The sequence below is a fragment of the Peromyscus eremicus genome, chromosome 3 (assembly GCF_949786415.1).
Source record: "Peromyscus eremicus chromosome 3, PerEre_H2_v1, whole genome shotgun sequence".
Lineage (NCBI taxonomy): Eukaryota > Metazoa > Chordata > Mammalia > Rodentia > Cricetidae > Peromyscus > Peromyscus eremicus.
The window spans coordinates 19,325,797-19,352,725 of NC_081418.1; the positions used below are offsets into that span (position 1 = coordinate 19,325,797).

Genomic DNA, 26,929 nt, shown 5'->3' on the forward strand with positions numbered 1-26,929 from the left:
GGTGTGACAGTTGCTGAAGTCTCAATGGGGGTTGAAACTTCCAGATCAAAGCTGGAATGGCTACCCACTACAAATGAGTCGCTGATATCAACTTCTTCCCCTTCCAGCCAAGATGTCTTTAATTGTACTTGAATAAGAAAGATGGGGAGCAGACCCAGCTTTCCCATGGCCAGTTTGAAAATTACTCTTCTACATGAAAGATCCTAACGTTATTTCTGTAGACAAATACTGTGAGGTTGTGGTCTCTGTGATCACAGTCCCTATGTGAAGAAGAAGAGTCCAGAAGGTGTTGAGGCAGTGTGTTATTGTCAGTGGCCCACAGTTTCTTGGACATTGTCTACTTCTAGGCTCCATAACTACAGAAATGCTGAGGCACGAGGAAATCAGAGCACAGCCATGAAGTTTAGAGAGAAAGAAATCTGTACTGTTGACAAAATGCAGTGGTTTTATTTGGAAAAGAGAAGTCTGAAGGCAATTGAATGCTGGCCTTTGAGACTAGGAAGGATCACTTGGAGTCAAATGCCCAGATTTCCCCAGATTTTCCTTCATTGCCAAGCACAGGTAAAGGGTGCTGCCTGTCTCCCACAGTGGCAGTCTGAGTACAGCACAGAGGAAAAGCAGCACTTGGAGCCCAGGGTGCCCGATCCAAGGAATCCATCACCCCATTGTTTGTGAAGGCTGGCTTGATGGCAATACGAATTCGTATCTGCACTCTCTGTGTTGAAAAAGCTACTTCCTGAAGGAGCAGGGATGAATTAAACGAACTTGGTCTTTTTAACCCACAGAATCTGTGATTTATCCTTAAATTACAGAAGGTAAAGATGTCAGGCAATTATTTTGAATTATAGCCTCATACCCTGGTGCTGCCAAGAGGAGTTACTTTCCAATACTGTTGAGGAAGTCAATGACAAAGACACACATTTATTTCAGAGGTCATGAACTCAAATACCTACAGGGTCCTGCTGGCTTAGAAAGGAGCCAGCTAACACAGAACAGCAGTTAGTGAAGTTTTGTGAACTAGAAAGTGAATGGCCAATCTAAGTTGGCCACCAAGCAGACATGGCCTCACCATGTGCACAGATCTTTGGCTCTCCGAGAAAAAGCTGGAAATCTAAAAACGTATTTTTTTCAGACTGACAAGATAGTTTTATATCTAGATAATGCAGCACATGTATGGTTAGAAGCCCTGAGTTTGTCCTTCACGGGTTCAGGCCCCTAATTAACAATCCAAACACAACTGATTGAAGTCTGGGGTGAGGGCAGTTAAGCTGCTGTGGTTTTGAAAGGCTTCTAAAGCTTTGCCGCCTCTGTGGACCTTTGACCTCTGACTCCTTCCTCCTGGCTCCAGACAGGAGATGGCCCAGGAAGTAGGGATTTAAAGACACCGCCTGTTTCCTGAGCTGTTGAGACGGCTCCGTAGGGAAAGGTGTGTGCCACCAAGCCTGATGACCTGAGGTCAATCCCTGGAACCCACATGGTGGAAGGAGAGAACCGACTCCCCCAGATTGCTCTCGGACCTCTGCATATGTGCGGTGGCATTTATATGCCCTCACACGTACACACACATAAATAGGTGTAACAAAGAAACTATTTATTTTCCTTAGCAAGATGATTTTATTCAGTAAAACTGTCAAATACTCCGAGTGATGAGCTGTTCTCACTGCCGAGGCTGTTCACTGTTAAATGCACATGTCTCTGTGGTCTGCACTTGGTAATCTGGATCTCTGCACTAACATTTGTGTATAACACCGGGTGCATGAGGCATGCTTGATTTAAACATTAACACGCTTAACGTTTGGTGACATGCTTTTCTCTTATAAAAAATAGTTTTAATAACAACTCTATGTAGGATAAGGACAGTTGTATTTCTGAAATCCCCTTCCTTTCAGACTGGAGAATATGCCACTGATGAAGAAGAGGATGAAGTTGGGCCCATTCTTCCTGGTGGTGACATGGCCATAGAAGTCTTCGAGCTCCCTGAGAATGAGGACATGTTTTCCCCATCTGATCTGGACACAAGCAAGCTCAGTCACAAGTTCAAAGAGGTGAGCACTGGCCTGCACAACTTTTGCCTACCTGCTCCTTTCATTGTTAAATATGTTTTTATTTGTGCAATGAACCAGGAATCATCTGTTTTCTGATTAAATCATTTCAATAACGTTATCTGAGTCTTCCATTTGAGAGCACAGTTTTAGCAGATTGCATTCTACTGTCACCAATTTTAATGTTTGTCACTTGTCACAGTAGCAGTTCATAACTTTGGGCATCATTTCAGGATACGTGCAAGTTACATGTATATTTTTTACTTTTACAGATGCTCTGCTACCTGGTCATGACCTCTTTCCTCTAGGGCAGTTATTTTTCTAAAAAGCTGTGTTTCTTTGTTTTCCTGAAGTAGACAGATTTCTAATAAGAATAACGTGCCCAAAGGGTTCCATTGAAAAGTTCAATGAGCAGACTTTGAACAGTTAATGGAACCACCAAGGAATGTGACAGCAGGAAGCCATCACCCTCCCCTAGCCTAAAGAAGCCATCCGATACCCCCAGCTTTGCAAGATGCAATCCTGCTGGAAATTGCATCTAGGGCAAGGGTGATGGATGCCCTATCCCTCTCACGCTGTCCTCCTGCTGAATCCCCATTCACACCCGGGCAAGGGAGTCTAGGCTAGGCTGGGCTTGGAACTGAAGAGCTCAATCTGCTGAAGCTCCGGATAGACCCTTAGTGTGCATGTAGAGAACCAGATAGATTTTTCTCCTCCAACTCTGGTGTTATAGGATTCTCTTAATTGCTTTAAGTAAAAATACCTGTTTAAATGCTTTGGCAAAGCCACAAGCTGTCATTATTTTATCCAGTCTTACTTTGGGCCAACTATATGTTTTCTTACTGGATTCTGTGATCATGATTCTTCCACAGACTGTGCCCTCTGTGTTTGCCCAGTTCTTGTCAGTTAGGAGTTGAGTACCCACTGAATAATTGGCATCAGGAATGTACAGAGAATTCATTGTACAGTGCACCTGACTTGATTTCTTCAAGTAATTGACAACTTGGTCAGCATGTTTATTAAGGATTGTTTCCCTCTGGTCAGAAGGCTTTGTCATTTTCTTCAGACATTAGCACTGATGACTGAGAGTAAAGAAGAACTGTCTTAACTTTCCTTCTCTTTTAATCTTTTAAAAAAAAACAATTTCATGCATGTCCACCATGTACCTTGATCATAGCCAGCACAGCTCATCCCTCCCATTACCCTCAGACACCACCTACGTATAACAGTGTCCTACCTTCATGTCATCTCCTTTGGGGACTGGGGGAACCCAGAGAGGCCAGTTAGTGCTGCCTGCCAGAGTGTTGACTGACCTTGTTTTGATCTTAAGCAGGTAACCATAGCTGCAGAGGGTTCATGAGTACAATGACCATGTCATCTCCAGGTGACAGCGTCTTACAACATTCCTCTGGCTCTTACATTCTTTCCACCCCTTATTTCTCAATGTTCCCTGAGCCTTGTATGTGAGGGGGGTATAGATGCTTCATTTAGGGCTGAGCATTCACAAGGTTTTTCTTCTCTTTTTTCTTGTACTGGGGAGTCAAACCTAGGGCCACAGAGTATCAGTCATGTGCTCTACCACTGAGCTGTATATCTTTAGCCCAACTTTTCTCTTTTTAAAAGTTACTTTAGTCTCAGCTGATTCGAGAGAACATTTGGCTTAAGTTATTTTTATTGTAATCAAATTAGTAAGTTGATTTGTGGGGAAATGACATCTTTCTCACACTACTAATCTTTTAATCGAAGTTTATAGCTATATGTACTTAAAGTGTTTTCTCTGACGCCTCAAAAAAAGGATATATATATATATATATATATATATATATATATATATATCTCCCTTATTGTTACATAAATGCCCAGCTATAAGCAATGAAAGACATGACTGGAATAACTAAAAGGTGTTACAAAGATTGTGTTAGCCTGGATGTGAGTTAGAGAATCTTCTTCATTTTTCAAACATGATGTGACTGAAGTGGCTTACTGAAGACAGGAATTTCTGGTCCTGAAATTCTGTCATTATTGAGTTTTGTGAATTTTTTGGAGAAAGTTTTTATTCATTTGAAATTTTTTCCTAATAAATTTTATTCTGTGATAATTTCATGTGTGTATATAGTGATTCTGGTCACTTCTCCCATCCCTCACTCTGGTTTTCCAAAAACTCTTCCAGTCTCCCTTATTCCTTACAATTATCTTTCCTATACTCAGGAGTTTTGTTTTGTTTTGTATCCTGTGGGATTTAACTAGGGCCCTGTGACTCTGGTTTAGAACTAGCCATCAGAGCCTGGTGTGCTTATCAGCGTCTACACAGCGAGGTCTACACAGCGAGGTGCTCTGGACCCCACTCTCCCAGAATCTGCTAGTTGCTGGTAGATCAGCATTGAGCAGTAGGGCTGGTGAGCCCCTCTCCTTCCATAGCTGACTGTGCTGCTCTATCAGTTTCAGAAGGTCTATGTTAAAGTCACTAACTGCCTTTTTATCCATCCCTATAATTCTGTCACTTCTGGTTTTATATATTTTATTTTCCTCATTAGCTGCACTTACAGTCAGGATTGTTACAGCATCTTGATTTCTTGTGATATTATTCTGTTCTCACATGATACATGGGGCCCACTTCTGTTTTTGGTTAATAGGAAAACTCATCACTGGGTTTCTTTTGCCTTGCATTTCCTTCATAGCATCTGAATTCCTGTTTATTTTTATCCATTCCATATACTTTTATTCAAATGTGTTTCCTTTCAGTAGGCTATTTCTGAACTGTACTCTTAAATACATTATTATGAGAGTCTTTATATCACTTAATTAGTGAGTGTAGTCAATTTATGTGTGCTTTAATCACCTTACTATTAGAAATTTTGCCCTCTTGGCTTAATATGTTATTTCCTATATTTTCTTGTTTCTTTTTTATTTTTCTACTTGTCATCAGAAATATCAAATTTTCATCTGTTGCCTAAAAGTTAATTTTTTATTTTATTTTCACAATAGTTTGACTTAATTTTAAGTTGTTTTCCCTATCAGTATAATACAGAAAGCAGGTCAGCATCTGTGATTTTAATCGTTAGAAAAATGGTGCCTACAGCACGTGACCGGGATCTTTTCTGTTGCCACCTATCTTTTGTGTTTCAGGAGTCTTCGCTAGGTATGCCTGTTAGAGTGGGACTCTTTCCAGCTCCCCCCAGCTCCCCTCAGCCTCGTACTGTGATGAGACCTCGGAGCTACTGCAGGGCCATTTACCCCCAACTCCATGGCTCCCTTCCTACCGCAGCGCCAAAGGGTCCTGTCACATGGCCGCAAAGTTAAATTAACAGTCAGGAGGTCACAGCTTCAGGGTATGAGCAGGCTGGGCTGATTTACCACCAGGTGCACACCTAGCAGGGTTATGTGGGAAAGGTGAGGATCAGTTAAATATTATCTCCTTCCTCGTTGCTCGCATTCCTCAGCTTCAGGCCTTCACCTTTGCAACATCAGAGCCCCGTGTGCTCAGTTTTTAAGAATTCCTTCACAAGCCTCTCTCTCTCTCTCTCTCTCTCTCTCTCTCTCTCTCTCTCTCTCTCTCTCTCTTCCTTTCCTTTCCTTTCCTTTCCTTTCCTTTCCTTTCCTTTCCTTTCCTTTCCTTTCCTTTCCTTTTCTTCCTTTCCTTTTCTTCCTCTCTTCCTTTCTTTCTGAATTAATGTGCGTCCTTCTCTCTTCAGGCAGATCAAATTGCTTTCAAGAGGGGAAGGACACAGCTTTGTTAGTTTGCTGTGCTGAACCCACCTGAAAGTTTCCCCTACCTAATTCCGCCATGTCTGCCTTTATTTATTTGTTTTATTAATACTAGTGTCTCCTTTCCTGTGGTATGTTTACTCATTCATATGCCAGCTTTTCACAGTGTGCTAATTTATTATCATACTTTATTGTGTAATGGACAGGTAGTTAAAACTGAATCTGTCTTTTGCCCATCTCCCACTTTGTTAGGATTCTTACTGACTTCACTTTGGAAACAGTCTGTAATTTCCACTTTTCTGTTTTTTTTCATTTTGACTTGAATAACTGGAGAAATCGTTTTGAGTCTGTAACTTATTTATTAATCTAGCATTTTATTACATTGTGGTCAATACTATTTTTTCCATACCAATTTGTTTGAAAAATGATGTGTTTATTGTAGATTAATATGGATATTTGTGATTAAATTGTTTTAAGTGTTCTGAATCCTTATTCATTTTTCATGAACCTAGTAAGTGGAGGATTTATAGTTAATTATACTTCCATATTATTTTTGTCTGTTTTCATGTTACATTGGAAGCACATGAAATATAACAATAATTTCCTTTGGCTTTTAGATTATACTCTGATGTTAATATTTGACAATCTCTTTTGTTGTAGTGTTAAGTGTGTGTACCTACATCTAGCAAAGCCAACCGCAACATTTCTTTTATTGGAATCTAAAAATATACAAAGTTAGAGTCTGTGTCTTTTACTAAGAAAATTTCATCAGTTTGAACTTATTGTAATAGTTATTGAAGATATTTATTATGATGCTTAACTCATTTTATGCTTTCTGTTTCTTTTATATTTTTTGGCTGTTACTTCAGGTTATCTTCAAGGCTTTAAAATATATTCTCTACATAATTTTAAAAATTAAGAACAAAAATACTGTTTGCAGTCTCTGTATAAAGATGTTTGATAAAATCTTGAGTTTTAAGAAAAATGAATATTAAAATTTGTTAAAGTACTTTAAAAATATTTCCAGTAGCTTTATAACATATTTGCAAATATTATGCTCTTCTGTTTTTCCTTTAAAAATATTATTTCCTGATTCTTTGGTTTTTAATTTCTCAGAGAATGTCTCTGAGTAATTTATTAGGTGTTTATGGTGGATATAGTTTTTGTGAGCTTTTCATACCAAGAATTATGTTCTAATTATTGTGACACCATGGTAATTGGCTAGGCTTGACATTTTCTTCATCAACTTTTTTTTTTTTCTACTGCAAATGTTAAATGGTCAGCTCCATTGCCTTAAGCACACTTTAAAGAAAAAACCTAATATCAGCCTGAATTCGATGCTTCTCTTCTCTTTGGGCTCTACTTCAGTTTTTGCCTCAGTTTCTTAGAAGTTGGCTTCCTAGCCTAGATTTTCTTCTTCTTTTCCTTCCTAATATCCCCCTACCGGAGTACTGGGTGGAGGGGAGCAACCACTCCACCACAGACCTACAGCCTGAATCCCTCCTTCTAATATAATAACTTTAGTTTAGATTTTCATTATTTTATTCTCATTTTAGTTCATTGTAAGTCTCTGTTGGGGTGGTTTTATTTGTTTGTTTTGTTTTGTTTAATTTCTAAAAACAGTCATCAGTATTTATTAATTGTTTGGTGGTTTCACTTCTCTCCTTCCCCATGTCTGAGGCTCTCAGACCCCTGTCATCTGTTTTTGTCACTAGACACGTCTTTGACTTTGGATTCCCTTATACCCGTACCCCAGACTGTGTGAACTGCTGGCCTAGGAAGTAGTCAGCCTTTCCTTGTTTGGCCTTTGCTCATTACTTGTTACTTTCTCTCCCTCTGGTATCTCCGGGTGGAACTTGAAGATAACTTTACCCATGGACACATGGATTTGCTAGTTGTGCTTACAGTTGGTTTTCCTCTCCGTTAACTTTGAAGTCTCAAAGTGAGATCCATAGTTTCAGCAAGCGAGTAGTCTGTAACTGCAAATTCAAAGCTTGCTGTTTCATCCAAGACAAATGAGGAAAAAGCAGATCATGCTGTTCATCCTCAAGGGTGTGGCTCTCTCCTCGACCCTGCGTTCTTCACTCCAGGTGTGCCCCAGGTCAGCACCCTCCTTCCTGCCTTCTCTCTCTGCTCTGACAGCTGCTTCTGAACAAATGTGAGAGAGCAGGGAGGTGAGCTGCCCTAAGGTCGCATTCTTTGGCAGGAAGGCAGATGTTGTTCCCCCTTTTTCACTGGGTGGACTGGTTCTCCAGCAGCCCGGGGCTGTAGTAGAGAGTGTCCTGACACCAGATGAAGCCTGGTGGTCTGTTCAGTTGCTTCCTGCTCATTTTCAGCCATCTTATTTTAACATTAGCTTAAGCTGAGATAGACTTTTGCCTCCTGCTTTTATTTGAGTTTTGTTTGCTCGTGAGTGTATATGTGGTATATACACACATGTATGTGCAGATGCCCGTGTTCACAAGGAAGCTAGAGGACGTCCAGTGTCCCGCTCTATCTATCACTCTCCCTACTTATTCCCTTGAGACATCTCTCACTAGACCTGAAGCTCACCAGGCCATCAAGCCCCCGACCCCAAGGGTCTCTCCAGCCACTGAATAGATTTGGTTCCTGTTCCTGAGCACTTTAGAGTCTGTGAACCGTTGTTTTTTTTTTTTTCTGCCGTTTGGGCTGAGAGTTTTTTTTTTTTTTTTTTTTTTTTTTCTTTTTTTTTTTTTTTTTTTTAAATTTTTATTTTGCAATACAATTCAGTTCTACATATCAGCCACAGATTCCCTTGTTCTCCCCCCTCCCGCCCCCCTCACCTTCCCCCCAGCCCGCCCCCCATTCCAATCTCCTCCAGGGCAAAGCCTTCCCCACAGACTGAGATCAACCTGGTGGACTCAGTCCAGGTAGGTCCAGTCCCCTCCTCCCATGCTGAGCCAAGGGACCCTGCATAGGCCCCAGGTTTCAAACAGCCAACTCATGCAATGAGCACAGGACCCGGTCCCACTGCCTGGATGCCTCCCAAACAGATCAGGCCAATCAACTGTCTCACCCACTCAGAGGGCCTGATCCAGTTGGTGACCCCTCAGCCATTAGGGCTGAGAGTTTTTATGACTGACTTCCCCGGGTGGGAGGTAGAGAGGCCCATCAGAGTGGGCCCTCTCAGCAGGGTGGAGGTCCCCCACAGCACTGCTTGGGAGCCAGGACTTCTAGCACCAGAGAAATGAAAACAAATCTGCCTTCCTCTTTAGGGAAAGCCGAAGTCGGAAAGTTGTGTTATTTGATTTAAGTCTGTGAAAAACAAGCTAGAAAAGTTATAAATGCTCTAGAGAATAAATAAAGCCATCTTTGTGAATGTTCCATTAGCAAGTAGGGAGCTGTGACTTGTTACCTTCTTAGTAGTAAACAGATATTTATTTTTAAAGGAGCTCTAATAACTGGCTGTCAGATGGAACCAATATGTCCCTCATTAATAACCACATTCTGAGAATCAACCCAGAATGGCCCTGTTAGAAACTTGCCCTGCGCTTCATACACTGCCCTTGGTGGGGACCTTCACGTCAGGTTGAGTTATGACTCAGCTAGCTAATTCCAGCTTGGTTTGCATATGTAGTTCCCTGAAAATAAAATCCACTTTTGTTGATAATAGAGACGCCGTCTCTGAAGCCTTGAACAAAAGCGGCAAAGGTTTGCCACCGCTTCGTTTTCCATAGCATCAGGCATCGGCAGAAATGCCCCAGCTCCTCCTTCTGTGGAGCCCACCTCACTGTGAACAAAACAGACCCCAGTCCAGTGCGAAAATGAGGGTTAGAGATCTGTGCAGTGCTGAAGCATCTCACAGCGTTCTGTGCAAATGCCAGGCATTGCTGGCTACCCTGGGCAGCAAGAGCAGAGAAGGTTGGGCTTATCTGATTAGAAAATGTCTGGTTTCAGAGCACTCTTAAATCTCGCCTGCAAAGATAACGTGTTTCACTTCAAAAAATATTTTCCATGCCTGCACAGGCTAAATAGAGTACAGCCATTGAAGCTGATTAGCTTCCTGCCTGCAGCTGCCCATTTTTGGTGGTCATATATGGCCATTTTGATTCTGTGTTCATCTCATTGAAAGCAATAAACAGCCCCCACACAGCAGCACACCCACAGAATGTGAAGTGAGACTTCCTGCTCATTGGAGAATTGTACATTTGTGTCAGCTGAAATCCCAGGGTGGACACTGGGGGTGTCCACGTCGCAGCTGACAGGGAAGATGGCAGAGCCTGGGCTCACAAGTTAGGGCATAGGCCTGCAACCTTTTGGGGAGGGACCGAGAGGAAGACACTCAACCTCTACTAGTCACGTGCGTTTGCTGAGTTCCCTCATGCCTTGGCACAGCACACTGTTTTCCCTGTGGAACAGGGGTCTTCAGCCAGTCTTGGCTAGTTTGGATACAAAAGATAAGAAAGACCGAGACCCTCTGGCCTAATGATAGGAGAAAAAGCCTAATGGAGCCAGCCAGGAGCAAGTTCTCTCTGCATGCCTTCAACATCACCTGCAGAATGTGAGCTCTGAAAGTCATCCATAGATACTTCAAAGGTAGTCTCTGCCATGTTCATGTGGCCTCGGTGACTATGTACCTGGCATGTAGTGCTCCTAACTAAATATCAGTTGAGTAATGAGCGTATTCTAAGTTGCTTTCCTATTTTTATGTTTCTCTTCTGTACGTATTGGGGTGCTCACTCATGCACCATATGGAGGCCAGCTTTTCCGTGTGTATTGGGATGTTCACTCATGCACCATATGGAGGTCAGAGGTCAACAATGGATGCCTTCCTGTGACTCTCCCCCTTATTGTTTGAAAAAGGGATTCTCACTGAATCTGGGGTTCACAGTCAGGGCTAGGCTGGCTGGCCAGTGAACCCCAAGATCCTCTTGTTTTCACCTTGGGAGCCAGTTACACGTGTACATAGAACTTGGTCTTTTCCGTAGGTGCTGCTGTCCCTCATTCAGGTCCTCATGCTCACACAGCAAACACTTTGGCCACTGAGCCAACTCCCCGGATGCCGGTAACATCACCCATTTACACTTTGTGTCAGGACCCTCAGAGGCCGCCCGGTCAGAGCCCTGATTCCTCATCTAGGGCAGTGATGATCACATGCACCTGGAGATGCTTTTTATAAGGACTGAATGAGAAACATTTGCATCGGGGAAGCCAGCTAGGCAAGCTGATGGGCAGAGGAAGTAGAGGAGTCAGGCCTGGGGTTGTTTGTCCTGCACCTCTTTCTCCCAGGGACACTCCAGGATGCAGTGTGACATCTCTGAGCCTCTTTCTCATCTGAGCAATGATTTGAACAGAATCTGATTTGCTCACTCCCAGAGCCATTTGCAGTAATATAGGAGGCTGAAGAAAAACTGGCAGGCTCCTGCCATGTAAAAAAAACAAAAAACAAAAAACAAAAAAACAAATTCCTATATTAGCAGAACTGTGGGCTGAGATGTCTACAGACTGGCCTTGGCAACCATTACCTCTCTACTATTTAAAGTCTTTTGTACAGTGTTTTACTGTGTAAACTGAAAAAGTTCAAGTTGTATGTTTTTATGCCTTTCCTGTTAATAGTGATGGATACGTAAAAATTCTTTGAAAGGTCCATTGCACCCAAGATTAAAATACCCACATATCTGTAATTTCAGGCCTTGTGTCAACTAGGAAACCATGCCGTAGAGTTGCTGCTTATCGTATGAATGATGTCCAGATTTTCACATTTCATTCTGTATCTGAAGAACTCACTACTTTTCCTGACACTAAGCTCTCACCGTTGGTGCTGCCTCACTGCTAATGTGGCCAGCCTTCTCTCTTACCGATTTTGGTGAGATAGAGTATCAAGCTAACCAGAGACCAGTTTGGGCTACTTCACATTTCTCCTTAGATTTGTCCACAGTTTGGTGTACTAACCTAGTATGTACCCCATAAGGAGAAGGTGCTTGCAATAGGAATTTCTGGGCTCTGACCATGGCCAATATGCCTGGCCCGTTTTTTTCCCCCAGTAGCTGCCAAATGTGGAAGTATGTTGGTGATGCTGGGAGCTCTTCCTATCTAGTCCTTTTATTTTTTTTCTTTTGGAAAACTGAGGTGTAAATAAGCAACTGACAAAGGTCACAAGTGCTATGAGCAAAGAAGAACAAAGCTCCATGAAGAGGAAAGGCCATATGCCTTCACTCTATGGGAGTTAGTCCTCAAGCAAATGGTATCTGGCATTTACCCACAATGCAGTGCTCACTACAGAGTTGACTCTGAATAGAACCGGATGTGCTTGAATTTCAGGAGTGGCTTTGTATATGCCATTTAAGGCCTTTTGTTTCATTTTTCTGAATGTCATTGTGGTGCTTTTATTGGCCTGGAACTGGCTATGCAGACCAGACTGGCCTTGAACTTGGGGCAATCCTCCTGCCTCTGCTGTCTAAGTGTTGGATTGCAGGGGTCATTTAACACTGTTAAGTGGGAAGTGAGATGGGGTAATCACATTGGCATGCTTTAGGTGGTTTTCTCTGGTCCCAGCTGACTTTATGGATAACTCTTACTCAGCCATGGTGCTTGAAATGCCTTACATGGATGATCTCATTTAGTGTCCCAGTAAGGATGGTCATAAATTATAAGGAAGTGCATTTTACATGGGAGAAAAGTGCAGGGGAGAGGTTAAGCAGTATTCCTACTGCATATCATGCACACGACAAACAATATAAATTTGAGCAGCCTAACTTTTCATATTAATATGTTTTAAGCATCAAACAGTAGATATTCTTGTCAATAATGGATGGGGGGGGTCCATCTAGGCATGTGAAGTTGCTTTATTCTAGAACAATATAATACATCTGTAAAATAATTCCTTGTAGTTGTATATATGTCTCCATGTTATATGTAAAGAATATCTTCAATGTCTAAATACTTTTGACCTTTTATGGCTTTAGTTCTTATTAAGGAGATGTTAGCATGACTTTATTGGAGAGAGGACATTTTACCTTCACAGCGTCTTGCATAGAGCCCCTCCTCGATGGGTGTTTATAAAGTTCATCTTTTTTTTTTTTTTTAAAGAGAAATGGCACAAGATCAGAACCCAGACATCCAAGTTCTAATCTAATTTAGTGTTGATTTGTTTTACAACTAGACAGATTGATTCTCTTTTCTGAGCCTCCTTTTCCAACTCAGGCACATCACTGTGCTCTAGATCACTGTGCTCACCGTGGGCTGATAGTTAGAGGGCCCTCTGGGTACTGAGCCTGGGTGTCCTGGCATTGTCGCATCTGGAAGACCTATCTAGACCAGGATTTCCGGTGAGCACAAATGGCCTCTGCCAGTGATTTCTCTGAGAAAGCCAGCTGTGGCTTCCTTGCCTGGCACATTCACACTCCGGGCATCTGCTAAAGGCAGCTGAGTGAGTGTGACCTCTAGGCCAGTGGTATGAACAAGAGACGCAGAACCCTGGGCATCTCAGTTCAGAAAGAGTGAAAATGAGCCCATGTTAAAGCAGTGTTGAGGTCACCCTCCACAGCTGGGCTGCAGCAGGGCTGCCTGCCTTGTCCTTAGCAGGGCCTGACAAAGCACTAGGGGGGACCTTGGTGCTGACAACTCCAAGCTCTGACTGTTGGTCAGCTGCGTGCTGGGTGTTTGGTCCCCTTTTGATTCTCCCTTCTTTCCCTTATTACCTTCCCACATGGCCCAGCAGGCCAGTAAAGCCAAGGGCATGCAAGCTGCAAACCAGAGAAGAGCCATTTAAAAGGTGCTGTGGTCTGCAAAGCTTACTTCCCATTGTAACTCAAGGCCCTTCCCTCAGCCATTCCTTGGCTGACTGGTAAACTGCATTAAATTTACTTGGTTATAGTAATAGCATAAGATTATAGTCTTTCCTGGACATTCTAATTCCAAAGTACTGTGGACCAAAAAATGGGGGGTAGTGAGGGGGTGTCTTTAGTAAGTTTGTGTTAAACCAACTCGGAGTACAATGTAACCAGAAGAAGCCCGGTGCATCACTTAGTGGGTTTGGTTGCAGAGGGCCCCCTTCCCAGACCCTCCAGTGGACAAAACGCAGATGATGAGGGTGCGTGTTTTGATCTCTAAAACGCGGAGAATTGGGAATTTCAAAAACCTCCTTTCCCAGGGATTTCAGAGAACAAATTGTGAACCTATAAAGTGTTTTCCTTAAGTTCAGGGAGGGCGTTTAGCCCTTAAAGAAATGAATGACGCATTGAAGACCCCTCGTTACAAAGAAAACAGTCGGGGGAGGGGAGCAGAGCAAACAGATGGCAAAGGCGACTATTATGTTGTAGAAAATGCTTTTTGAGGTTGGAGTCTCCATACAAGTAGATTTTTGGGGGGCAGAAATCTGAATCTGTACCTTTCCTGCTGTTAAAAAGAAGAAGGAGGAAAAACAAAAAAACAAACCCGGAGCTTTCTCAGAGCCGCTGCGTCCCCTCCTTCCTCTGCCCCAGAGCTGCTCTGCGGGATGTGAGAGCGACTCACAGAGCCACAGCGCCACCTTTCTGCAAGATGTGGGACTGAATCTTCACGCTCTGCCCGGCCTGTTGACTGGCTGGCTCTAGCCGTTCAATGGGCCAGCCTCAGCAAGGAAACAGCCCCAGGACGCTCAGATCATAAAGGAAGAGCTGCAGAGGCCAAGAAATGGGTTTTCTTTTCTTTGGCCTCTGAGCAATTAAACTGGTAACTTAATCGGATGTTAGGGACTGTGAGCTATAAACCCTGTGTTTAATTAGTTTGCACCCAGTGAGTCATTTTACACGCTAGACATTGTAATTTACAAACTGCTGCACTGCGGCAGTTTCCTAGGATTTTTATTGTGTCATAAGATATTCTTCTCGCTGCTGAGTCTTTAAAAATATAGAAACACTCTTAGTTGAGAATTTTTTTCTTTTCAATTTTCAGTTGCAAATCAAACATGCAGTTACAGAAGCAGAGATTCAAAAATTGAAGACCAAGGTAAGCACCGCTACGTGGTGTTTGAATTGTACTCTTTAAACTTCAGATACTCTGAGGAGTTCGAAGCCTAGGACTAAAGGATTTGCTCCTGTGCGTTTGGGAGCATACTTACATGAGAGTTTCATTTCCACCGTTAAGTGCACAGACAGACCTTCTGGGGAGGAAGCAAACTGCACACACCCCAGTGAATGCCACACAGCACTTCGTAGCTTCAGTATTTATACTTACTCATATTCTCTCTGAAATTTCTTCAAAAAATAATATTTTTAATGGCTCAAGCACCTGAACTGTGTACTAGTTTTTTAAATACAAGCTGGTATATCAAATCTCCTTTATGTCATTTACCTTATAATAAATAGATTTATTTTTAGCTCAATTATAGAAGCAATGTATTGTTTTAATGTGGCACATTAATTGCTTTTTAGAAAAAAACTTCCCATGTCTAAGAATTAAATATTAACTCTCTGATATTGTATAGTTGATTTAGATTCAGGGGCTACTGGAAATCTTGAGACATACTTAGTTTGCGTTATTTAAATTTGTTGAAGAGAAAATATATTAATAAAAAACTATACTTTTTAATCTATATGAAGTGAGACATCAAAGTAAACTGCAAAATTCTTGTACAAGATACATTTCTAGCTATTGTGTTTAGTTCTAACAAATGTACATTTTTAGAGATTTAAAAATACTTTTCACTTCCTTTCAAACTATGCTGTATTGCTTCCATGATCTTTTAAAAATTGCGATAATAATTTTCCCCACCGCTAGTGATCTGTTTTCTCATTCACAGTGAATGCTTATTTTGGATTTTCCATGCACTTTAAATGGAGATGAATTAGCTGGGCTACTTTGGTTAAATGGTCTTCTTGACTAATACGCTCTGGAGCTCTGTAGTCAAAGCTGGTTTATACATCCTTCATGGTGCCAGCGTCGCACTGTGAATCTTAAGTTCCACGTTAGCAGTGGCTGGTACATAAACAGCTGCTATAAAACGTCACTTAATTACAGAAGCAGTAAAAACGGAGTCCTTTCTACCCCAGAACTGTTTCTTGAAGCTGAAAAGCTGATCTTCTGAAACTGTTGGTTACAAATAGGGAAAAGGGGCCCCTGTGTTTACAAATGCTCTCCTAGACAGGCATAGGCATTTGACTATGAAGATTTAATTTAGAAAAGACTAAAAATTGCTATTTTATATTTTTCTTCCTACGTTGGTATATGATACCCACACTTGAAAATATGTAATTGTGATTATTATCCATGTTAAATAGATTTCCTCATTTCAAAGCAATTTTTACTTTGTAACCTCTTGTCCAAATGTATTTAGTAAAAATTTTTCACCAAACTATACCTGTGATATATAAATATATATTTGTGTGTGTATTTCTATTTGTTCAATGCTATATACTTTCAGAATGTTTTCATTTTGAACACTGGTAAGTTAAAGAAAGCAGGGAAGGTTGACAGAGCAGCGGCTTGACAGGCAGGTGGCTGTTCTTAGTGCCCTTTAAACCTCATCTGAATGTGTGTCAACAGCAAAGCCAGACGGGGTTCCTCTCTCCTGCCTGCGAATTCAGCCGGGAGGCCTAGAGAAAACCGTGCCCCATATTCCTAAGAGTACCTGGAGACAATAACAACACAAAGCTATCTTTTCTGATCCATGCAGAGATTTAGATGAGTCAGACAGTCATTTACATCTTTACTTAGCCTTGTTTTTTTATGCTTTGTGTATGTTAAGGTTTATAAAGATCTAGACATTCATAACACTCCCTGGAATATATTGAGTGACAGACTATTCATGTCGATTGGAATCGGGAACCTGATAGCATCCTCTAAAGGGTTAAAAGCACAGGAAGAGAAGCTCACGCTTATCAGATGATAGTGATGCCCAGAAAGTGTTGCGAGGATGCTGAGCTGTGAGAGCTCGGGTGCTTTGTGCAGATGCCAACCTGGACTCTCAGAAACTTGGACCACGTGTCTGAGTTTGAAGGGAAATTATTCAAATGTCAGCTGAATGACTAAGCCCCTTCTTAGCCATTAGTGCTGTGGTTCTCAGCCTTTGGGTCTCAGAAGGACCCATCCACATGTCCCCCCAAGACCACCAGAAAACACAGGTGTTTACAGTTCACAAAGTAGCAAAATTGCAGTTATGAAGTAGTGACGAAATAATTTAATTGGTGGGGTGGTCACCACAACACGAGGAACTGTGTGTCAAAGGGCCGCAGCTTTAGGGAGGCTGAGAACCACTGGCCCCTCCCTTCCTCTCTCCTCGCCTAGCCCGACTCCCCTCTTAGTTAATTTTCAACTTATCGTCCTACATTTTACTTAACATGCTCTCAAAGGACATGTGTTGACATAGATTGGACTGCATCAGTGATATGCTGGACGTCTTTTCCTGCTTGCAGTATTTCAAAGAAAGTTCATGGGACTTGGAATCCGATTTGTGTTTCATCACTTATCAGATGGGTAACCTTGAGCAAATCGTTCCCTTTCTTCAAGCCTTCCATATTATCCTTTATGGATATGGAAAGCATTGTTGCTGTGCTCGTCTCCAGCTGTTTGGATGACTGAGTGTACACAACCATAGAATTTTATCGAAGACAAGCTGAATAGTGGGGAGCAATAGTTGCTGCAGACTCACCTAAACTATTTTTGCCTTGACATTTGTTTTCTCCAGCTGCAAGCAGCAGAAAACGAGAAAGTAAGGTGGGAACTAGAAAAAAACCAACTTCAACAGAATATTGAGGAGAATAAAGAAAGAATGCTGAAGTTGGAGAGCTACTGGATCGAGGCACAGACATTGTGTCACACCGTGAATGAGCATCTCAAAGAAACTCAAAGCCAGTATCAGGCCTTGGAAAAGAAATACAACAAAGCAAAGAAGTTGATCAAGGATTTTCAACAAAAGTAAGCGTTCCCCAGTGATCCAAACAGCAGTTGGAACAGAGGTGTGTCTGAGGAAGGCACATCCCCAGTGGCTTGATACTCTTTAGAGGTGTGAGAGGTCAGGCTGGCCTTCCTTTTCAGACCACAGTCACCACAGATTAGGGGAGCAACTTTTTCTCGTGGGAATTTATTTTGGGTGTTATCAATTGACTTCTCGGTTTTGGATAGTAACTATTCAAACCTTGCTTCCTTTTGGAAGAAGCATCTCTATGTTTTAGAAGCCAGCCGTGCAGCTGGATCTGTCCAGGACGCTTGGCTGACAGTTGGAGGTGCCACATGCAGAGGAGCAGTTGGGGCATGGGTGGGGCCGCCTCTGTCTGTGTCCTTAGAGTCAGTGACCCAGGCCCTGTCTCTGTAGCTGTGTAAACACGGACGTGCACGACCTCCCACCCTGCCTCTGCCTTTCTCATCCTCTGCTCTCAGGGCCCCAGGTCACAACAGGGAGGCAGGCCCTGAGCACACCCTGGTATGAAATTTCAGCAGCTCTCTTCTGAGCTACAGCCGTTTTCCCTTGGCCTCTCGGGCCTGGATGTAATCTTAGAGAGCATGCCCAGAGAGATTTTCATGAGTTATTTCTGACTCACTAGACCAAACACCAAGTACCTTTCATGGTTTTCTGTGACAAGCTTTAGAGGCTAAGTATGTGTGTCACAGTCATCGCATTTCTTTCCTGTCTTAGATATAATATTTTAGTAGTTGAAACAGATAGCGAAAATGAGTTGCTCAAAAGAGGATAGTAGTTATTTGTCACTGTGAACTCAATCAATACATTACCATTGTAACTTTGTGCTAACAACACTGTATCTATCTCTAAGAAATGACCAGATTTGCATATTCTACCAGAAGCTCTCAGAATGGAGGGGCGTCCCCTTCTCCAGTATTACCCATGGAGGTGTGAGGGATCATCTCAGTGCCCCCCACTGTCTTCTCACCGGAACGACCTTAGCTCTTCCCATCTCCTTCCATCTGTTGCCTTACATATTGGAAATAGAGAATCATTTCTACTGACAGGAAATTATCACCACTGAATTCCCCACAGAGTCATTAGTACAGTCACTCCTGTCCATATGAGTGTGCATGCTCCCAATCAGGCACTCCAGATGACAGCATTCTTAGAAAAATCAGAATGCGTCCTGTATTTGTGATTACATCATTAAAGGTGTCTTTTCTTTCATTGCCGTAAACTTCTCCACGAGCTATACTTGAGATTTATTTAAATAGCTCTCTAGGTGTCTGTCCCACTGAACTTCTGTAAGAATGTCCACAGTTCTTCACTTACTGAAAGTTGTCTACAATTGATCCTATTTTCTTCTTAAGAGAGCTCGATTTCATCAAGAGACAGGAAGTGGAAAGAAAGAAGCTGGAGGAGGTGGAGAAGGCTCATCTGGTGGAGGTCCAAGGCTTGCAAGTCCGGGTGAGTAGGATTTTCAAAGCCACTACACAATGAGGTGAGGCCGGCTCTGCCCAGACGAATGCCGGACATTCCAATTGTGAATGGCTTTTTGTTTTCTAGATTAGAGATCTGGAGGCTGAGGTGTTCAGACTACTGAAGCAAAATGGGACTCAAGTTAACAACAACAACAACATCTTTGAGAGGAGAACATCTCCTGGAGAAGTCTCAAAAGGAGACACTATGGAGAATATGGAAGTCAGGCAAACGTCCTGTCAGGACGGCTTGAATCAAGGTTGGTCTCTCCTCACCTCACATGCCATTGTTGCTGACAGTGTAATCAGGACTTAAGTTCTTTTTCTGGCTTGGAGATCCCCAAACTCAAACCACCGTCTAAGGCTCATCAGGATAAGAACCTGTCAGTTTAGCTCACATCAGACACAAACGCTTCCGTGTAAATGATAGAGTTCCAACCTAAGGCAAGTGTTGTCTTTAAAGTGTCAGGAATGAAGGCACTCAGTAAACTGCACTGGAGATGATAGTCCTTTCCTTCTAGTCCCCACCCTTAGAATAAATATCTTGCCCATGCATCAGAGGGCTGGCCACCTGTTTCAAGCTTTCCAGACTCAGTTGAGATACTCTCTTCAGTTCTGTTCTTTATCTGGAGTCCTACTTGTACTCCCCATGTCCATCTTGCCAAAAACCAAGTAAGTAGAGAACACAGATAGCATCAGACACACCCACGATCCGGGTGTCACTTATATGTTCTCGAACATTCTATACATAGTTTATGTATATATCCATGTGAATGAGTATTTCATTTAAATAGAGCATGTGTACACATAAATATGGAGACTGGAAGACCTCGGTTGCTTCATTTTACATGAACGTACAGCGTGCTGGAAGAGAAGGAAGGAGCTCCACGAGCAGTGTACAGTGACCTGGTAACACACTAGCACGACTTGGAGCAAAACTCTGAATTATGAGCTCTTTTGTTTTTTGACAATCTTTCTCTCCTGTTAAGATCTTCTCAGGGCGGGGGAGATGGCTCAGTGGGTAAAGTATTTGCTACACATGCATGAGGAACAGAGTTCGGATCCCCAGCACTCACATGAAAAACCATGTGCTGTGCACACATAATCCCAGTGCTAGGACGAGGAGCAAGAGATTAGAATGTTGCTGGGGCTTGCCGTCCAGCCAGCCTAGCTAGATCACAACTCCAAGTTCACTGAGAGACCTCTTCTAAAATCAAATAAGGTAGTGCTTCCTGACCCCAGCACACGTTTGTACACACTGGCACAACACTCATTCACACATGTACATAGACACACAAGCGTGCATACACATATACACACACAGACGCATAGACATTTCCAGAAGATGTTTCTGATAAGCAGCTGTTTATAGTGTAGCATTAACTTCAGAAGTAACTTCTTAATCCTTAAAAGTGCAAAGAATCAAAAAATGTTCATTTAAATGAAGATTCGAGTGCACTTACTGGGTTTATGTCTTTTTTTTTTTTTCTGGGTTGTGTCTAAGTAAGGGATAGCTTATAAGTAATGCCTCAAGAGAGTTGCCAGGGAAGAGCCTCAAGGGCACACCGTTGAGGGCTATGCCTTGGGAGGGTCCCCAGCTGCTCTGGATTGGCCTTATGGTGTGGAATATAAAAGTGGTGACACCTCTTTCCTCTCCGGTCTACCAAGGTTGCTTGGCACCATGTGACTGTGAGGCATAGGTAAGTAATGCTGTTAGCAAGTGCACCTACAGTTTCTGTACCTGGAAAAGGCATTCGATGGAAGTCAAAAGAGAAGTCACAGAAATCAAGCCAATGTGGAGATTTTAACCTTTATGAGTGTTTAAAGTTTAATTGTAGTTTATTATAAATACAGGGTCTTGCTGTGGTATACTCAGGGTATGATCAGTAACCAGTAGCCTTTCCCTGTTATTCATGTCTTTCAGTTTGGAAATCGGTGTCTTGTCAAACATATAATTAATGGTATTTATTAAATTGTTTAACTACAGAAGATCAACAAACTGTACTATTAACATGCTGATTTGGATCAAAACCTTACATTTCTTCTGAACCCTTTTCTATTCTGTACCCTCCATTTTTCCACATAATTATCAGTTTCCCTAGCAACACAGGCAGTTCACAGTGAGATGTGGAGACTACTAATTCGTCCTGAAAGCCATGCCTGCTTGTGGTGGAAGTGGAATCTGTCACTTTAGACTCTAGCAATATACATATCAAGCCATGTTCTTTCAGTTCTTTTGCAGCCAATGACAAATCTCCTTGAATTTCAGTCACTTGATCACATAAACTTAAGTGGCTTGGCTCGTAGCTAGATGGAATGTTCTGGAAAGCATTTTTTCTAAATGGATTCTCCGCTTCTGTTGCTAGGGAACACCAAAGACTAAGAGACTAGGGAGTGAGGCTGCAGACCCAACACAGCCCGTCCAGTCCTGGAAGACCTTTGCCACCTTTCGTAACACCAAGTACAGGACTTACAGTCACCATCATGGCTGCCCATTAGGTGCAGGGTCATCACGCTCTCTCTCAGGACCGTCCAGTTCTCCTCTGCTTCCCAGCTCTGGGGGTTAAAAGGAAGGTTTAGTGGTGTTTGGGGCTTGGAGCAGCTCCTGAAGTAGATCAGTGATAGACTGTGTCAGAGTGAAATAATGAAAGAGAGAGGGAAGGTGAGGAGAGGAGGCAGGAAAGGGCCAGAAGCATCCATTCCTCCACACTGACCTTGTCTGACTTCCTGACAAGCTCTGGGTAGCTAGTTGACTCTCAATATTGGAATTCCAGACATTTGTGAGGAATGAAACTAATTTTCAAACCTTACAAAAATTTACCACACTTAAATTATCCTTTAACACTATTTGATGTATCCTTGTCAGAAGTAAACCAAGCAACACAGGTATTTTATTAAAATGTTGGTAAAAGGCCAGGTGTGTGGTGCACCGCTTCAATCCCAGCACCCAGGGGGCAGGGGCAAGGCAAGCAGATCTTTATGAGTTCCACGCCAGTGGAGTTGACACAGCAAGTTCCAGGCCAGCCAGAGAGACAGTGAGATCCTAAAGGTTATGCATACAAATTCATTATTTAATATATTCTAATTCTTTAGCCTTCCCACAATTATAGAAAACAAATTTAATAGTTTTTCATCGAGTTTTAACAGATCTCACATCCCCTCTATTTTCCACTGTGTAATTGTCAAATATTATTTTCCATCTGTGAAGATGATGATTTTTCCGTACTATCTTTGCTCAGTAACACTGGTCTGTGTGAGTTCTCTACCTTGCTTCCTGGACCCTGGGATGGCAGTGGCATCCACAGCTGAGCTACTATGTTGCTTCATCATTGGAATAGGAGGTTAAACTTACTTCAGATAGATTTCCTTGAAAAGCCCCTGAAATTCAAAATGTCCATCCTGAGCATCTATACAGTTCACGATTCTTATGATGATACTGTGTCAGCTTCAAATATTTAGAGTGTTTTCTTAGAGAGGGGTTATACGTGTTCCATAGACTACTGAAGGAAACCTGGGGTGGATAAGAGGAAGTTAGAGAGGAGAACTATGGATCATCTTAGTTAAGTTCTTGCTACAGAGCCTAACTCCAGCCAGAGCCTAGATGGCCACCACCATGGTAGTGTTGACAGCAAGCAGGTCACGGGGCATTCCAGATGTCCCTTTACAGAAAGTCCTGTGCAGCTCCGAGGCTGGAAGTTGTCTTAACTACTCTATTCATTTTAAAGTTTTTATAAATATCATGAAAAATGAAACATGACAAAGACCTAATCAAAAGAAGTCCCAGAAGGCTGTGTCCTGTGTATTCTATACATTGTGTTGTAGCATGAATCTTAAAAGTTCTTATTAATAAAAACAAACCTGGAGCCAGGTACTGGGGTCAACACTGGAAGATCAGAGAAGCAGAACAAGCCACAGCTACCTCACCTCGCCAATTCCTCAGCTTATCCTGTTTCCTCAGACTGGATGCCTCTCAGCTGAACTGTGCTGCTCAAAAGCCTAAAAGCTTAATCAGGCTCTAGTTCCTCATCCTCCCACCTTAAATACCTTTCTGCTTCCTACCATCACTTCCTGGGATTAAAGGCTCTTGTTACCATGCCTGGCTTGTTTCCAGTGTGGCTTTGAACTCACAGAAATCCAGACGGATCTCTGCCTCTGGAATGCTAGGATTAAAGGTGTGTGTGCCACCATTTTCTGGCCTGTATATCTGTCTAGTGGCTGTTCTGTTCTCTGACCCCAGGTTAGTTTATTAGGGTGCACAATATTTTGGGGAACACAATATCACCACATTGTGTGGATTCTAACTGGCAAGCTCCAACGGTGGTAATGCTGGGGGGGAAAGACTGTAAACCGTTGCTCAGATAATTATATCACCTTCCTAAAAACACAACAGATATGCAAGTGCTGGCTTCTGAGTGAACCTGGGGCCGACAGTAGAACTGCAGAGAGGGTCGCTGCTGCCCCCTGGGGGTGACGTGGTTGACTTGGCAGCAGCTGCACCAGAGAATGCGCTCTCATTTAAAAACTCTTTGCTCCTTTTAATATTATTCACGATTGTTTGTTACTTTCATTTTGTTTTGAGACGGGATCTCACTGTCCAGTCTGCACTGGCCTGAAACTTGTGGTCTCCTGTCTTGGTGGCCCAAGTCCTGGGGTCACAAGTCTGTGATTTAGTGTTTTGTTTTTCCTTTTTTCACAACACCCTGTAAGTATGAGAATCCCAGTGGTTACTTACACATTCTCTCTTGGAATCTTATCACCTGCCTGAAACATATTTGACCACAAAGTATACTTTGTCAAACCAAGTACCAAGGGGATGAGAGTTAGGTGAAATTTTATGGTCAGCAGTGGTTAGATTATTTATAACCAGCTAGTTCTGGAAACAGGGAAAGCTCCCTGTTTAAGAAAGCAAGAGTTAGCTGGGCGGTGGTGGCTCACACCTTTAATCCCACACATGAGGCAGAGGCAGGCAAATCTCTGTGAGGTTGAGAGGTGCCAGAGCTACACAGAGAAAACCTGTCTTGAAAAACCAAAAAAAAAAAAAAAAAAAAGAAAGCTAGAGTTTAGATTGAATTATAATAAGTTAAGATTTCTCAATAATGACACAGTGAACTACCTGATGTGTTGATTCATTTTTACCTGTTATAATATTTAGATAGATATCCAGAAATAGGATTACTGCATTAAAAGCAGGTTATTTAAAAGTCTAGATATTTCCAAATAAATAAATAAATAAATAAATAGAATTATCCATTAAAAAAATATGTGGTAAAGTCGTGAAGTGGAAGCCAGAAGATATCAGGACAATAACTTTAAAATATTGAGAGAAAATAAACTGTCCACTTTTGTGGAATATTCCTTTACACTGTGTGAAGATGTATCACTATGATTGGTTCAATAGAGAGCTGAATGGCCAATCTAGGCAGGAAGAGGTGAGGCGGGACTTCTGGGGAGACAGAGGTCTCAGGGAAGAAGAAAGGCAAGGTGGGGTCACCAACGAGACCCAGAGGGAACAAAACATGTAGGAGGAGAGATAAAAGACATGAGCCGTGTGGCAGCAGGTAGATGAATAGAAATGGGTTGATTTAAGTTGTAAGAACTAGTTAGAAACTAGCATAAGCTATAGGCTGTTTTCATAATTAGTAAGAAATCTCCGTGTCATTTTTTGTGAACTGATGGCCCAAAGAAAATCCATCTACAGTCCATCTATTGACCCTTAGCGGCAGTGCCTTTAAGAATGAGAAAGACAACTGTCACCTGCAGCCCCACCCCTGAGGAAGCAGAAGCTGCAGGACCACAAGTTCAAGACCAACCTGGGCTACTCAAGAAGAATTGTCTCAAAAGAAAACATGAATAAAACACAAAATAAAGAAAAATTATATTTCAGACAAGCAAAATACAGATATTTTCAACCAAGGACCCTTCAATTTTATTTCTAAAAGATCTACTTCAGAAGGAAATCAGCTGACCCGGGAATGATCTCAAGGCTCAGACCTTGAAAATCCAGTTGATAGAAAAACTGCTAAATATAAACATTAAATATTAGCAAGCCAAATCCAGAAATATAACTTAAGATATGATGTATCATGACCAAGGTATGCCTGTGCAAAGAACACAAAATTGGTTAAACATTAAAAAAGACAAGAACTCATATTTCACATATTAGCTACAAGAAAATTTCATTATTTCAGTGAATGAAGATGGACAGTTAATCATATCTATCTATAATAATGTTTTATCCAATTAGAACTGTGAAGGAACTGCTTTACCTTGATGTCGTGAGAGGAACAGGTCTCCACCAGACCTCCCATGCATAACAAATGCTGAAATCAGGAATTCTCTTTAAAACTAAACATGTGTTTAGTGTTGCTCTATTAAAAGCACCATTACCACATCTCTCCTGTTGACTTAGTACTTGTAGCAAGTAATACCAGAGGAAGCCAGTGAAGTAAACAAATGAGAAGATAAAAGAAAGGAGCAAAGTTATAATGCACTGCATTTTAAATTTTATTGCTTGAGAATTTTATCAGAGAATATAATTTGTTTTGATCAAATCCACCCTCCACCTCCTCCCCCTTGCATCCTACCCAAGTGGTGGTTATTGTCATTTTAACTTGTACAGATTTTTGTTTGTTTGTTTGTTTTAGTCAAATACATCAAAAACTCAAAAGTCTGTGGATTATAAGAATTAAACAGGGAATTACTAGATTAATTTTTTTAAAGCAATTTATCTTGGGGTACGTGAGAATCTGTCTCAAAGCAGAAAACAAAAGGCAAACAAAGGAGAAAAAAGATTTTTTTCAAGCAAAATAACTTGTCTTAGTTAAGGTTTATATTGCTGTGACAAAAATATGATGACCACGGCAACTCTTGTAAGGAAAACATTTAATGGGGGTGGCTTAGTTCAGAGGTTCAGTCCATTATCATCATGGTGAGGAGCATGGCAGCATGCAGGCAGACATGGTGATGGAACTGGGAATTCTACATCTTGCAGGCAACAGGAAGTAGACTGACTATCACACTGAGGGAAGCTTGAGAAAGAGACCTCAAAGCTGGCCCCCACAATGACACACTTCCTCCAACAAGGCCACACCTCCTAATAGTCCCACTCCCTTTGGGGGCCATTTTCTTTCAAACCACCACATAACTAGAAACTAAAAAGGAGAAAAACCACATGTGTGTGCAAGTGTATGCGCGTGCATGCACACACACACACACACACACACACACACACACAAATTTAGGCTTAACCTGAGTTTAAAATTTAGTAAGAAGAAAGGACCCCACTGTCAAACACTAAAGTCAGTAAGGAGGTTCCCAAGGCCAACTATACTCCCCTGAGGAAAGTTTCTTCACTTCCTTGCCCCCTCTCTCTTGATCCCCCTTTGATGGACTCTTCAGACACCTTGGTGTTTGATATCAAGTCAGATCTTTATGGTAACATCTATTTATTTCCTAGAAAAGTTTGATAGTGTATTAAGCACTCACTTTCAGCATTGGAGGCCAGAATTTTAAACTAAAGTTAAAGACATAATTAAAGATGGAACTCATTAAATGGGAAGTCATTAAACTTAAAGTGAATACTTGCCCTTTTTTGTCAAGACTGTCTCCCCTAGCACCAGCATGGTGGCTAAGCTTGTAAAGGTGCTGATACCACCTGACAAGGTGAGTTTGGTTCCTGGGATGCACGTGGTGGAAGGAGAGAACCAATTCCCACAAGTTGTTTTTGTTTCTGTAGTTGGTTGTTTTCTACTCTTTTGCTCTTTGGGGGGCCCCACCACCCAGCTCCCAAATAAACACACATGGAGGCTTATTCTTAATTATAAATACCCGGCCTTAGCTTGACTTGTTTCTAACTAGCTTTT

General features: G+C 42.0%; 1 protein-coding gene across 2 annotated transcripts in view; it reads left to right on the forward strand.

The window, feature by feature from the left end:
• The window catches only part of Ppp1r9a (protein phosphatase 1 regulatory subunit 9A), a 268,157-nt gene that overhangs the window by 200,747 nt on the left and 40,481 nt on the right, over positions 1-26,929 (forward strand). For both annotated transcript variants that reach the window (XM_059257348.1, XM_059257349.1), the window contains exons 6-10: positions 1,890-2,045; positions 14,643-14,696; positions 17,374-17,603; positions 18,960-19,056; positions 19,156-19,327. In XM_059257348.1, coding sequence (XP_059113331.1) covers positions 1,890-2,045; positions 14,643-14,696; positions 17,374-17,603; positions 18,960-19,056; positions 19,156-19,327 — 709 coding nt within the window. The remainder of the gene's footprint in view (positions 1-1,889; positions 2,046-14,642; positions 14,697-17,373; positions 17,604-18,959; positions 19,057-19,155; positions 19,328-26,929) is intronic.